Source organism: Lagopus muta, chromosome 11 (genome assembly GCF_023343835.1).
Source record: "Lagopus muta isolate bLagMut1 chromosome 11, bLagMut1 primary, whole genome shotgun sequence".
Taxonomy (NCBI): Eukaryota; Metazoa; Chordata; class Aves; order Galliformes; family Phasianidae; genus Lagopus; species Lagopus muta.
This window is the reverse complement of record NC_064443.1, coordinates 11,532,210-11,545,604: the sequence shown is the minus strand read 5'-3', so window position 1 is coordinate 11,545,604 and position 13,395 is coordinate 11,532,210. Positions and strand designations below refer to the sequence as shown.

Below are 13,395 nucleotides of genomic sequence, written 5' to 3'. Positions count from 1 at the left end.
TGGCGGCATTGCTGGGCTGGGGATGCGGCGCCTGCTGTCTGGCCGGGTCAGACCACGGGGCTGCGGGCCGGCCCGCGAGGCTGCAGGCAGGCTCCAACCCACGGGGCGCCCACGGGCGGGTGTCGGTGCCGGCCGCGGGCCGTGCGGCTGTCCCAGCCCCGCTGTTTCCGCGCCGGGATCGGGAGGAGAACGCGGCCTGAGGCTGCTTTAAGGCGTCCGTGTGCGCGGTGCGGCCCCACGGCTGCTTAAGGTGGCCCACGGGGACGGGCAGAGACTCCCACACCGTACGGCCAGCCCCGAGGGGGCTGGGGATGCAGAGCCGCGAAGGGACGAACCGAGACCGCGGGGGCTCCCCGGGGACCTCTAGCCCAGGGCCGGGCAGAGCTCGCCCCACTCGAGTCCACCTTAATGCGGGACGGCGGCTGCTGTTTGTACACATCCCCAGCGCGCACCTCCCGTCGGCGCTGCAGTCCGTATCCCCACGCAGCGACACACCGTGCCGCAACACCAGCCGGCCCACGGGATAGGTGTCCCCCCCTCCCCCACTGCCATTGACCCCAGGGCTGAACACAGGGACCAGGCTGCGATGCTCCACTTTATTGAGGTGACACCGGCACGTCCCCGCGGGGCTGTGCTAAGGCAGCTGCGGCTCTTGGTGAGAGGGCGTGGGGCTGGGCTCCATCCTGCCCCCCCCAGGAGCCTTCCCCTGGCTGAGGGCACACAGGCAGCAGCGTGGCAGCAGGGCTCAGGCTTTGCCGGGGTCCTCCTTCAGCGTCACAGTCCGATTGAACACCAGCTGGAGACAGGCAAAGCTCAGAGCACTGCAGCCTCCCAAGGGGGCCTGGTGTGCTGTCCCCTGCCCCAGGGCTCACCTTGCTGTCAGTGCTGTCAGGATCCACTGAGAAGTAGCCCAGGCGCTCGAACTGGAACTTATCAAAGGGCTGGGCCCCGAGGACAGAGCTGTCAACCAGGGCATTGTCCACCACGTGGAGGGAGTCCTGGGCGGGGTGGGTGAGGGAACAGCACTGTCAGCACCTCAGCCCCTCTCTGTGCCAACGCTGAGGACATGAGGGCTGCAACAAATCACCGTTGGCACTCACTGGGTTGAGGTCACTCAGGAATCCACCCGGCACCTCCAAAGGGTCCTCAGGATTTTTGTGCAAAAACCTGTAATGAGACTCAGCCAAAGGAGCTGTGGGGCAGCAGCACCCCATGGTGGGGTGACAGTGGCCAGGTGACACCACTGCCGTGCTGCCCTGGTACTCACAGCCGCTCATACAGCCGCACTTCGCACACCCGCGGCTCTGACACCCAATGGATGAAGGCTTTGGGCTTCTCCGCTGCATCCGACTTGGTGCAGGTCACCTCCAGCTCAATGACACGCCCATGGGCATCCTGGGGTGGGGGGGAGAGGAGCCATCAGGGGGCAGCTCCAGCCCACAGCCCCCCTGCTCAGGGCCACGCACCTTGATGACGTTCTGCACAGCGATGACGTAGCCGGTGTGCCTCAGCCCCACGGGCTGCCCGAGGGCCAGGCGCTTGTAGCCCCTGTCTGCCTCCTGTAAGAGGATGCACTGCTGCAGGAGGGGGTGCAGCACATATCCCCCCCTCCAGCTCAGTCCCCATGACTGTGTCCCCTTCCCCGTTCTGCTGCTGTGCTCAGTGGCACTGTGCCCAACTCACCTCCTTGAAGTCGCTCTCCTCGATGTAGACAACAGACTGGAAGGGCACTTTGTGGAAGCCCCGGCTCTCATCAGCAGGAAAGTTGGGCACGAGGACGTCGATTGTCTGGGGGACAAGAGAGGGTGAACGCTGCCCCAGGACTGCTGCACCCAGCCCAGACCACAGCAGCCTCACCTGGGGGGCCGGGAAGTTGGTGATGGTGACCTTGAGGGGCTCCAGCACAGCCATGGCGCGGGGGGCCTGCTCATTCAGCACATCCCTCACGCACGCCTCCAGCAAGTGCGGTTCCATCGTCGCCTGGGCCACTGTCACACCAACCTGTGGGATGGAATGCACTGCTGCCACCCTGCTGGCTAGGGGGACACTTCCACATGCCACATCCTGTAGTGCCTACCCGTGCACAGAAGTTATTGATGGCCTCAGGAGGGAAGCCTCGCCGGCGCAGGGCAGTCAGTGTGAAGAGCCGCGGGTCATCCCAGTCCCTGAGAAGACACTGCTGTGACAATCGAGCATGCCCTGAGCGACAGCCACTCTGTCTGCTGGCCCACCCCTACCGCACAGCCCCAGTCTCCACCAGGCGGATGATCTTCCTCTTGGAGACAACGGTGTAGAGCAGGTTGAGACGGCCGTATTCCCACTGCACAGGGCAATACACGTCCAGCGCATTGCACAGCCAGAAGTAGGAGGAGCGCCTGCGAAGAAGCACAGCCCAGCTCAGCCACAAGGACATGGTGACCCCTGCTCAGGGCTGTGCATGGTGCTCACCTGGCCTGGAACTCCTTGGTGCAGAGGGAGTGCGTGATGTGCTCGATGGAGTCGCAGAGGCAATGTGTGTAGTCATACGTCGGGTAGATGCACCTACAGGGCATGTGAACTTTGCCCTAGCCTCTCCATTCCTCTCCCAAGACCCCCCCTGCTCCAAGCACACACAGACCCGTCCCTGACACATCTTGTGGGACGCTGTGAGCTCTCCATACCACTTGTCCCCAGTGCGGTGGTGCGGAGTGAACTTGACACGGTAGGCAACGGGGTCCATCTTCCCATCCTCCATCACCAGCTTCATTCGCAGCGTGGCCTCCCCCTCCCCAAACTTCCCCTTTCGCATGTCCTGCAGGGCAGGCAAAGGCCATCAGCTGGGCCCTGCACCCCATAGGCACACAGTCCCTGGCTGAGAGTACCTCAAAGAGCACTAGTGACTCCTCCACAGGCCGGTCCCGCCATGGTGATGGTGGTGGGTTGTGGCCCTTGATCTCTTCAACCTTCTGATGGCAGACGTAGGCCTGTCCCCTGCAGAGAGGACACATGGCCAAGTGGACATAAGCAGCCCACCCCCGGACAAAGGGCAGCCATCTCTGGGCACCACTGCAGCACACTCACCTGCGGATGAGCTCCAGAGCCCAGGTGTAGAGCTGGTCAAAGTAGTCTGAGGCATGGGTCACAGCATAGGGCTGGTAGCCTGGGGGTAGACAGGTTTGAGCCAGCACTAGGGCTTGGCAGCAGGAGCTACATGCAGGAATGTTCCCATCAGCAACCCAGCCCCATCCCGCTCTCCCCAGTACAAGCCCTACCAAGCCACTCCACCATCTCTCGGATGGCTGTAAAGTACTTCTCCTCCTCCTTCTCAGGGTTGGTGTCGTCATAGCGCAGAAAGCAGATTCCCCCATTCGCCTGGGAAGGTAAGGAGAGTAAGCAGCTGCTCCTCACAGGGCCTGGACACAACCAGAGGATGCGGAGAGATGGGAGCAGGCTGCGCCCACCTTGGCGTAACCAAAGTTGAAGTTGATGGCCTTGGCATGGCCAATGTGCAGGATGCCATTGGGCTCAGGAGGGAACCGTGTCCGCACCTGGGGAAAAGAGAAGGCACTGTCACAACCCTCATACCTTGTGCCTCCCCAGCGCCCACTGCAGCCTTACACAACGATGTTACCCACAAGGGAGTCACTGTGCTCAGAGACCCGACCTCACCTGCCCACCCGTGACTGCCAGGTGCTGCTTCAGCAGAGCCATGGTGTTTGGTGTCACCACATAGCCTTCCGTCTTGTAGTTCTCTCCTGTGAGGACGGTGTGGTCAGTGCTGCAGCAGTGTTCCAAGCCTGGCACAGCTTGGCAGCCTGCAGGCAGTGCCTGCTTGCCCTCACCCGGCTTGTGGAATTTCAGAGCTTCTCCTCGCAGCTGCTCCAGCAGCGACTTCGTCTCTGTGCCCACCTCACCTATGGGGAAAGACAGCGCTGAGCCAGCACTGCCCAGTGGGACAGAGGACAGCCTGCACTCGCACTGATTGCGGTGATGCCCAATCACAGCCCGGGGTTGCTGGGCCCAAAGGGCTGGGGAAGCTCCCACGGCGCTGCTCACCATTCTCCATCACCAGCACCTTCTGCTTCTCCACTGGGGCTGGCCGGGCCTTGGCAGCCTATGGGGATGAGCACAGCAGCCTGAGCACCCACTGTGCACACACCTCTCTCCAGCCCTGCCCACCCCCCAGCAATAGCGCTGTCCTGTGATGGCAGCTGCAGCCACTCAGGAATCACCACGCAGCCCTTCCGCATCACCTTTGGTTTCTTTTCCAGATCAGCTTCTGTCTTTGGTCCCAGCAAATGCAGCACCTGAGTGGAATGAAGGCGGTCTGACAGGGTGTCCCGTGCCCGGGGCAGCCCAGGGCACGCACGTTGTGCCGCAGAGCCCAGCACCCACCTGCAGATCCACCTCGTTCTTGATGCTCTTCCCATCTGCCCACTGCAGCCGGCTTCGCGCCTCCGCTGTTGGGGCACACAGCATGGGGCGCAGCCCAGGGGGCTTCAAGAAGACCCCCAGGCCCGACTCCATCCCCCTGCCCCACACTCACCCATCAGCAGCCCCGTGTTGAAGCGGTACCGCTCCGCCAGGAGCTCCTCCCGGTGCCGGCTGACCACGGCCTCCACCTGCGGACCCGGGAGCTGAGCGGGGAGCACAGCCCGAGCCCGCAGTTCCTCCAGTCCCGCTCCGCGCCCCCCACGGCCCCACTCACCGCCTCCTCGATCTGCTCGGGGCTGACCCGCACCCCCACGCCGCAGGCCCGCTCGAAGTCGGCCGCTTCCAGGGGATCCAGCGGGTGACTGCGGAGGTACTGCAGGGCGGCTGCGGCCACAGCGCGCTCAGCACCGGCCCCCGGCACCTTGCCCCACTTCCCCTCCCATCCCCTCCCCTCCTCTCCCCTCCCCCCGCCCTCCCCCCCCAAGCCGTTCCGTACCGCCCAACTGCTGGTCGGTGCGGATCTCCCTCCGCCCGATGTACCCCACCACGAAGGCCAAGCGGTCAGGGTCGCGGAGCCGGGCGGCCGCATTGTACAGCAGAGCACCGGTGGCTTTATCCAGGCCTGAGCCCAGCGCGGCGCGGGCCTGCAGCACGGCCTGGCGGAGCTGCGCGCTCAGCGCGGCGTTGCGCAGCGTCTCGCGGGCCTTGGCCTCGGTCAGCCCGATGCCGGTGAACAAATTCAGCACCTCCGTCTCCTCCGCCGCCATCGCCGCCATGCTGCCGCTGCCCACCTGCGGGGGCGGGGCCTCGCGCCGCTCCGCTCTCCCCTACGAGCCAATCAGTGTAGAGTGTCCCTCCCTTCGGCCAATGGAGTGAGGAAACTCCTTGCAAGCTTCGCGAATCGGAGAGCAGGGGGGCGTGGCCAGGCGGAAGGACGGTTGCATCATTTAAAGGGACCGCTGCCCGCGGATGACACGTGGGGGGCAGGCCCGGGGCGGGGCCGGGGGCTGGCAGGGCCGGCCCCGGGGATGCGGGGGGCGGTGGCGGGCGGACCCCTGAGGACGGCGCTCGGTCTCTTTTGTCGTCGGCGGGCACGCATATTGTGGCCCCGCATGTCCACCTTATGCCTCAGACGGCCACCCGTCTTCTCCCTTCATCCCCAGATTGTGTCCCCACGTACACCCCTGCCCCCTGTGACCTCTACATTGTGTCCCCGCAACCGCTTCTCTCTTCTTTGCACCCGTCTTATGCCCTCACAGCCACCCATGTCCCCCCTCATTGTGTTCCCACAGCCACCCGCATCCCTTTCCACATCAGCTCCCGCACCCCAGCGCCATCCAGCTGACCTCTATGCCCACACCCATCCACTGTAGGTGCCCCACAGCACCGTGCTCAGGCTGTGGCACCCCAGGATACCCACTCCCATCCTCAACACTGCTGCCAACACTGCAATTCAGAAAGGGCTTTATTGGCACGGCCACTCTCAGCACCTGGTGGGTACCTGCTCCACGTCATCCCCTGGCTCTGTCCCTATGGCCGCCACCCGCCCCATCCCCTGCTCAGTGCCCGCCGCAGCCCCCGACTGCTCCTCCTTACTGGTGCCCGCGGTGGGCAGTGGCCTCATGCTGAACCGTGCACAGACGTTGGTGCCCGACACGCTGCGATACTCCCCCATCTCGGTGCGCACCGCCTCGTTCTGTGTGATGGTGAGCAGCACGGGCACCGACAGCGTCACCTCCTTGCGCAGCACGTGGACGGTGAGCTGCGTGCGCGGGGGGACCTTGGCGGGCAGGGCCACCTCGCTGCGCTCCCTCCGCGTGCACGACTCGCTGCGGCCCTTCTGCACTGTGAAGACGTTGCTGGCCTCCACGGCCAGCGTGAAGGAGAGCCCGGCCCGCAGGCTGGTGGCGTTGCTGAAGTGGAAGCTCTGCCACAGCGTCGTGCTGTACTCCCGCGTGCTGCCGGCCGCCAGCGCCTGCTCCGATTCGGTCTCATTCACCCCCACGATCTCATCCACCAGCACCTCCCGCTCTGCTTCTATGCGTTTCTGGTCCCACAGGAGCTGCGCGGTGACCGTGGGGCGGCCGGGCCGCAGCGGGCGCAGATGGGACAGCCGGGCCTGGAAGTGCAGCTGCGCCCCATAGTCGTCCACGCGCTCCCCGGGCCACGCCAAGCAGTGCCAGCCACCGCGGTTGGGGTGCTGGTAGAGCAGCCAGACCCCGCGCTGCACCACGTGCGAGGCCACGCGGTCATTGAAGTACCCGTACGCCAAGTTGGTCTCCTCGCTGACCACCTTGCAGGCGCCCTGCAGGTGGGGCCGCTCGTAGAGGGTGATCTGTGGGTCCAGCAGGTCGTGGTGCACCAGGCGCAGCGCCGAGAAGCTGTTGGGCCGCTCCACAGCCGTGTACTCACCCTCCTCGAAGACATGCGGCTCGCCCTCGTACTTGGGCTGAGTGTAAGCGATCCAGGGCTGCCCCACCACCTTCAGCGAGGCAATGCAGTCGCCGAAATCCAGTTCATGCAGGTCGGGCACGTCGCAGGTGAACTCACGACTCAACCCCTCGAAGTCAGCACGTTCGTACACTGTGATCTTGTTCATGGTGCTGTGTGGCCAAGAGCCCCGGCTCCTCCTCTCCCCGGTTCCGTTCCCTTCCCTGCCCCGTCCCGCTGCCTCTGCTCTCACCGTCTCTGCCGCCGTGCCCCAACGCCGCCCCGCAGCCGTCGCTTTTATCGCAGGGCTGTGACATGCCGTGACACGAGGGCCCTGCCACGGCCCCGCAGACCCGCACGGCGCAGCGGGATGCCCGCAGACCAGCCCTGCCGGATAGTCCTGCCGCACCCCAAGCACATGGCGCTCCAGCGCTAACGAGTCACCGGCAATTAGCAGGGGTGCTTCCGCCCTGCCTGCACTAATTATGGTGTGAGACGGCGGTGGGGCCGGAATGGCTGGATCACCGTGGTGGGGTGACAGGGTGCAGCGGTGGCACCAACCAGTGTCCCAGGCTGAGACCCCACTGCACTACAGTCCCACTGGAGTTCAGCGCAGCCCCTGGCACAGCACAGCCACTTGGCACAGCACAGCCACTTGGCACAGCACGGCCACCTGGCACAGCACGGCCACCTGGCACGGCACGGCCACCTGGATGGCATGGCATATCACCCACCATGGCACTGCACAGGGTGTTACAACAGAGCCATATGACACGGTGTGGTGGTGTGACAAGGCATGACGCAGGGATGGCTTGGGTAGACAGTGCCACTGTTCCCTCCTTGTCCCTCACGGTGAGGACATCCCTAACTTCACTGCAGAGCAGGATGCCCACAGACCTCCTGGGGCAGCATACACCGCTGACACCCCCAGCCACACATCAGACATGGGTTTGGGCAACTCTCAGCCCCACAACCCTCCCACAGCCAGCTGGGCTCAGGGCAGCAGCTGCCCCTATAACCCTGCAGTGAGAGGTTCTCCGCAGCCCCTCAGTGCCACCACACCCATCCAGCTCCTCCCAACCAGGTGCTGCAATCCCAAGCCGGGGTGTGCCAGGGTCTCCCAGTTTATTGCCAGATGTCGGGGCGGTTGGGGTTACACCAGACAAACGCTACAGAAGCGGTTAGTGAGCGAGGTGCCACTGGCCGGGCCGGCCGGGCTGGGGGGGGACAGCGGGGCACAGGGACGGAGGCCGGGGAGGGGCTGTCCTACTCGCTTCCCCCCCTCCCACCACCCACTGCCCATGTCCCACACCCCCCTCCCAGCGCTGGGGACCCCCATGGCCGCCCCGTCCCCGTGTCCCCGAGCGGTTCCCACCACCCCCTGCTCCCTGCATCGAGGCTGGGGCAGCGCGGCAGGGGGGGCCCGGGGGCAGGGCTGCGTGGGTGGGAGGCGGTGCTGGCATTATTGCTATGGCGGGCGGGAGCAGCGCGACCCTCCCCACGCTCAGATCACAGTCTCGAAGAGCGTCGTCTTCTCCTTGGGGGGCTCCGGGGCCAGCAGTTTGGCTTCGGCCTCGGGCGTCAGGTACTCCAGGTGGTGGTGGCCCCAGATCGGCGTGGTCAGCAGCTGCCAGCGCTGCAGGGACATGGGGTCAGCAGCGGGGACGTGGCACGGGACATGGCACGTGGGTGAGGATGGGGACACGGATGGAGTTTGGATGGGCATAGGGTAGGAATAGAATTTGGATTGGGCTGGGGAAGGGATTGAGATGGGACAGAGGGAGGGACACGGTAGCGGGGCACAGGGTGGGGATGGGGTCTGAGATGTTGCTGAGAGAGAGAGAAGGATGGGGGCAAGGATGGGATTTGAACAGAGAAAACCATAGAGCAGGGATGAGATTCGGATGAGGTGGGCTTTGTGTGAGATGGCAATGGGGACAGGGATGAGATGGGGAGAAGGCAATGGGGATGAGGATGGGATTCAGCTCAGGATTGGACTGAGACAGCAAGGTGAGGCGATGAGATGGAGATGCCAGAGAGGACAGGGAATGGATTCAGATCCGGATGGGGACAGGGACAAGGGTCGCCAGTGCTGTCCCACCTCGCGCAAGGAGCCTTTGCAGCGCAGGAGCTTGTAGATGACAGTGCAGGGGATGCAGAGCATGGAGGAGAGCGCCAGGACCCAGCCGATGGCATCGCCCCACCACGGATACACGTAGGTCTTGTTGTACGTCAGCGGTTTGTAGTTCACCACGTGGAACAAGAAGATGCCCTGTGCGGAGCGGCAGCGAGCTCCCACGGCCGTCCCCAAGCGTGTTCCCCGCTCGAGCCTCCCACCCTCACCACACCGCCGTGCCCGCAGCCGCCGCCGGGGGGAGCCCGGAGCCCGCGGAGCGCCGCCCGGGGCATCGCGCACGCGGCCACGAGAGGGCGCCCGAGTGGCCCAGACCCACGCGCAACCGCGTCCCCGCTCACCACGCAGACCAGCGGCGTCACCACGGCCCAGCACCACTTCATGAGGGGCAGCGGCCGGTAGCCGATCATGCGGGCCACGTCGTCCATGAAGCGGTCAGCGCCTGCGGGGATGGGGTTGTCAGCGGGGTCCCACAGGCGCCCGTCCCCGCATCCCTCCCCATCCCACGGCCTCACCGTACACCCAGGCGATGACCACGCACTCCCAGAAGGCCTGCCACAGCAGCGTGATCCCGCTGGCCGAGTAGTTGTCAAACAGCTGGAACACGTACATGCCGCCCTGCGGGACAGCACAGCATGTCACCGGGCTGTGCTGTGTGTCCCTGCTGCACGGGCACCCGAATGGCACAGGGACCTCAAGCACAGAGACCACAGATGGCACTGGCATTCCAAATGGCACGTAGACCCCCGCAGTGCCGTGGACACTTACAATGGCACAAACATCCCAAATGGCACAGACAACACCCCAAACTGTGTGGATTCTCGAAATGGCACGGACAGCACAATGCCACGGGCACTCCAATGGCGCAGACATCCCAAATGGCACAGACACCCCACACAGCACGGACACCTCAAATGCCACAGACATCCCCAACGCCAAGGGCACTCCAATGCCACACCCCCCCCAGATGGCACAGGCAGCCCACGCCATGGAAAGGCACAACCCGGCCCCGGCCCGTGTCCCTGCGCGTCCCCACCTGTGTCACCATGGAGAGGTCGATGAGGCAGCAGACGAGGCAGCAGAGCGCGGCGGTGAGCTCGCGGCGCAGTGAGCCGGCCCCCGGCTGGGGGAACAGGTCCAGGATGCCCGTGATGAAACCCTCCACACCGACAAACTGTGGCACACAGCGGGGTCAGCAGAGGCACGGCATCCTGTCCCCGTCCCCATCCCCATCGCCGTACCTGGCTGTCCAGCCCCAGCACCAGGAGCATGAAGAAGAAGAGTGTGGCCCACAGCGGGGACAGGGGCATCAGAGTCACGGCTTTGGGGTAGGCGATGAAGGCCAACCCAGGGCCTGTGGGGACAGTAGGGTGAGAGGTGCCACCCCCTGCAGGATACACAGGGCCCACAGCACGCACCACTCACCCGATTCGGCCACTTTGGAGATATCCACGCCCTGCTCCGAAGCCATGAAGCCCAGCACGGAGAAGACGACGAAGCCGGCAAAGAAGCTGGTGGAGCTGTTGATGACGGCCAGGATGTAGGCGTCCCTGCGGGCACAGCGGGTTATGGGCTGCTGCGGGGGCTCTGCGGGGGCTCTGCGGGGTCCCAGCGGCGGCGCAGCCCTACCTGTAGCAGTTGTTGTGGAAGCGGTTGTAGCTGCCCAGCGCCGTCAGCGCGCCCAACCCAATGGCGTAAGAGAAGAAGATCTGAGTGCCGGCGTCGATCCAGACCTGGGGCACGGGGATGGCGCTGGGATTTTAGGGGCACCGTGTGTCCCTCCCCGTGGCCTCACTGCCCCCCCTGCCCTCACCTGTGCCTCGGCCAGCTTGGACCAATCGGGCTTCAGGTAGTAGACGATGCCGCCCAGCGCGCCGGGCAGCGTCACGCCGTGCACCAGCAGCAGGATGAGGACCACGTAGGGGAACAGCGCCGTGAAGTAGACGATCTGCAGATGGGGAGCTGGTCAGACCCCCGTGGGGCAGGGGGTGCTATGGGACAGGACGCCCCGTGCCACACGTGTCCCCATCAGGGCCGGGTTCTTGGATGACTCCAAGCACGGGTGGCAACGTCCCGTACAGATGGGGGACCACGTTACCTTCCCGGTTGACTTGACGCCCTTCCAGATGCAGAAGTAAACGATGATCCAGGTGGTGACCAGGCACAGGATCATCTGCCAGTTCATCTCCCCCGGCTCGCTCAGGTCCCCCGACAGCCGCAGCACTTTGTTCCTGCACGGCGGGGTGGCACTGAGCACCCGCACATCCCCGTCCCCTCTGCCCCCACGCCGTCCCCGCACTCACTCCCAGAACTCGATGACAGGTGAGCGCTTGTCGGCCATGTCGATGCAGCTGACGTTGAGGGCGGTGACGGCGGCGCTGGCGTTGGCACTGGCGTTGCGGCACAGTTCCAGGTGGAAGAACTCCGTGCACCGCTCTGTGTTCCACGCGTGGCCGCAGGTGGCCCAGGGCAGCGTGTCGGTCAGCGAGTGCACCAGGTAGAAGAGCCCCCACACCAGGATCATGATGTAGTAGGAGTTACAGAAGAAGACGATCACCATGGAGGCCAAGCCCAGACCTGGAACAACGGCAGCGGGGTTGGCACGGGGCTCCGCACACCCACGGTGAGCCGGGGGGCAGGATGTGGGATGACGGCGGGGATGGGATGTGTAGAAGTGGGACAGTGGGTGGGGGGATGGCACGGGGTCAGCCATGGGCACGGTGACGACTCGTGGCTCTCGGGGACGGAAACGGGGAGCTGCAGGGCAGGGCAGGGAGCTGCCATCCTTGGCTGCGGGACACGGGGTGTGGGCAGGAAGCTGCAGGGGCCCTGCGCAGGGCACCAAGGGGGGGGGGGGAAACGGTGAATACCTTTGAAGAGCGGAGCGATATTCCATGCGGCGATGCCCCCCTGCTTCATGAACTGCCCCAGGGCCACCTCCAGGAAGAAGACAGGGATGCCGCCCACGAAGACGATGAGCAGATAGGGGATGAGGAAGACGCCTGGGGGGGGACGCAGACATTCAGGGTACGGCTCAGCCGTGCCGTCCCCCCCTCGCCGGTCCCCCCCGCGCCGCCCGCTGGGCGCAGCGAATGGCGAGCGGCACTCCGCGCACTCCCCCTCGCCGCGCGCCGATGTAGGTCAGGGCGGGCAGGTGGCGGACCCCCACCCCGCGAGCCACAAGGGCAGCCCCAGGGGGCGTCCCCCCGACCCCGCGCCGGTGCTCACCTCCGCCGTTCTTGTAGCACAGATAGGGGAAGCGCCACACGTTGCCCAGCCCCACGGCGAAGCCCACGCAGGACATGATGAAGTCCATCTGCCGGGTCCACGTCTCCCGCTCTGGGGCGGCCGTTTTTGGGGGGCCGGGGGCCCCCACCAGCGGCGCAGTCACCGTCCGCTCCTCGCCCGCCGCGGGGGGCTCGGTGCCCTCTGCCGGGACAGGGACGGGGGGGGGGGCCGCGCCGCCGTCACCAGCGCACACGGGTTCCGCCCCGGGTGGGGAGAAAGGGGGAGCGCGCGGGGGTTGGGGGGGGGGGGGGTTTCCTCGCGCGATCCCCCCGCACCCCGCGGCCCTCGCTCCGCGCGTGGGGGCGTGACGTCAGATGTCAGCCCGGCGCGTGACGTCACAATGCAGAGCGGTGACTCACCCCGCGGCGGGACGGGAGGGGGCGCGCCGCGGTCGCGCGTGGCCGTGGGCCGCCACCCCGACCCCCCCCGGTTCCCCCCCCCCCCCACGCACCGCATCCCTCCCCGGCCCGCTTCAGCCCCGCGCTTACCGGAGCCCGTCGGGGCGGCGGCGTCGCGGCTCGGGGCGGCGGGCGGCTGCGGGGCGGCCGTGTCGGCGGGGACGGGGGGCATGGCGCGGGGGGCCGGGGACCGGGGGCGGCTCGGGGGCGGCTCCGTGCCCGGGGGGAGCTCAGAAGCAATCCACGAAGCACTTGAAGGTGAGTCGGAAGAACCTCATTGAGGGCGGCGGGGCGCGGCGGGGCGGGCCGGGCCGGGCGGGCGGCTCAGAGCCGGGCTGCGGGGCCGGCGCCGCGCGGCCGCTCCGGGGCTCTCTGCGCCGCGGCACCGGGCGGCGGCGGAGGCAGAGCCGGGCCGCACCGCCCCTCGAGAGCCATTGGCCGCGCCGCCCGCCCGCGGCTTGCCGGGACTTGCAGTCCGCCCCACGGGCACCGGGACGCGGGCACCGGGCAACGGGACGCAGCGGGTGACGGGGGAGAACGCGGGGTGAACATGGGGTGTTCGGTGCAGGAGGGCGCACCGGGGAACGCGGGACGCCCCGGGCACACCGGTGAATGTTGGCCGGTACGAAATTCAGGTCGGAAAAGACCTCTGAGATCACCTAATGTGATTCCGATTCCAGTTCAACTTCAGCCCACTCCCACCGCGCCTATCGAGCCCCGTCCCCAAATGCC

At 66.2% G+C, this 13,395-nt stretch overlaps 3 protein-coding genes across 3 annotated transcripts; all 3 read right to left on the bottom strand.

Moving 5' to 3' along the window:
- Positions 1–582: 582 nt before the first annotated feature.
- QARS1 (glutaminyl-tRNA synthetase 1) lies at positions 583–5,205 on the bottom strand. The gene is made up of 23 exons (XM_048957189.1): positions 4,910–5,205; positions 4,688–4,797; positions 4,526–4,601; positions 4,375–4,439; positions 4,233–4,286; positions 4,036–4,093; positions 3,822–3,893; positions 3,649–3,734; positions 3,441–3,527; positions 3,252–3,351; positions 3,061–3,139; positions 2,862–2,970; positions 2,661–2,791; positions 2,449–2,541; positions 2,238–2,375; positions 2,078–2,165; positions 1,858–2,001; positions 1,684–1,788; positions 1,467–1,559; positions 1,268–1,395; positions 1,101–1,167; positions 873–998; positions 583–796 (listed from the first exon to the last, which is right to left on the bottom strand). The coding sequence occupies exons 1-23, from the start codon at positions 5,187–5,189 to the stop codon at positions 746–748; spliced, it is 2,340 nt and encodes a 779-aa protein (XP_048813146.1). The 5' UTR covers positions 5,190–5,205; the 3' UTR covers positions 583–745.
- A 691-nt stretch (positions 5,206–5,896) lies between these two features.
- Positions 5,897–7,012, bottom strand: LOC125698923 (epidermal differentiation-specific protein-like). The gene has a single exon (XM_048957847.1). The coding sequence runs from the start codon at positions 7,010–7,012 to the stop codon at positions 5,897–5,899; it is 1,116 nt and encodes a 371-aa protein (XP_048813804.1).
- Positions 7,013–7,954: 942 nt separating this feature from the next.
- SLC6A8 (solute carrier family 6 member 8) lies at positions 7,955–12,816 on the bottom strand. The gene is made up of 14 exons (XM_048957670.1): positions 12,754–12,816; positions 12,206–12,406; positions 11,848–11,979; positions 11,281–11,554; positions 11,076–11,208; positions 10,791–10,925; positions 10,607–10,710; positions 10,403–10,527; positions 10,219–10,331; positions 10,014–10,151; positions 9,493–9,595; positions 9,319–9,419; positions 8,945–9,115; positions 7,955–8,479 (listed from the first exon to the last, which is right to left on the bottom strand). Exons 2-14 carry the CDS (start codon positions 12,291–12,293, stop codon positions 8,348–8,350), a joined length of 1,749 nt encoding a protein of 582 aa, XP_048813627.1. The 5' UTR covers positions 12,294–12,406; positions 12,754–12,816; the 3' UTR covers positions 7,955–8,347.
- Between the last annotated feature and the right edge of the window lie 579 nt (positions 12,817–13,395).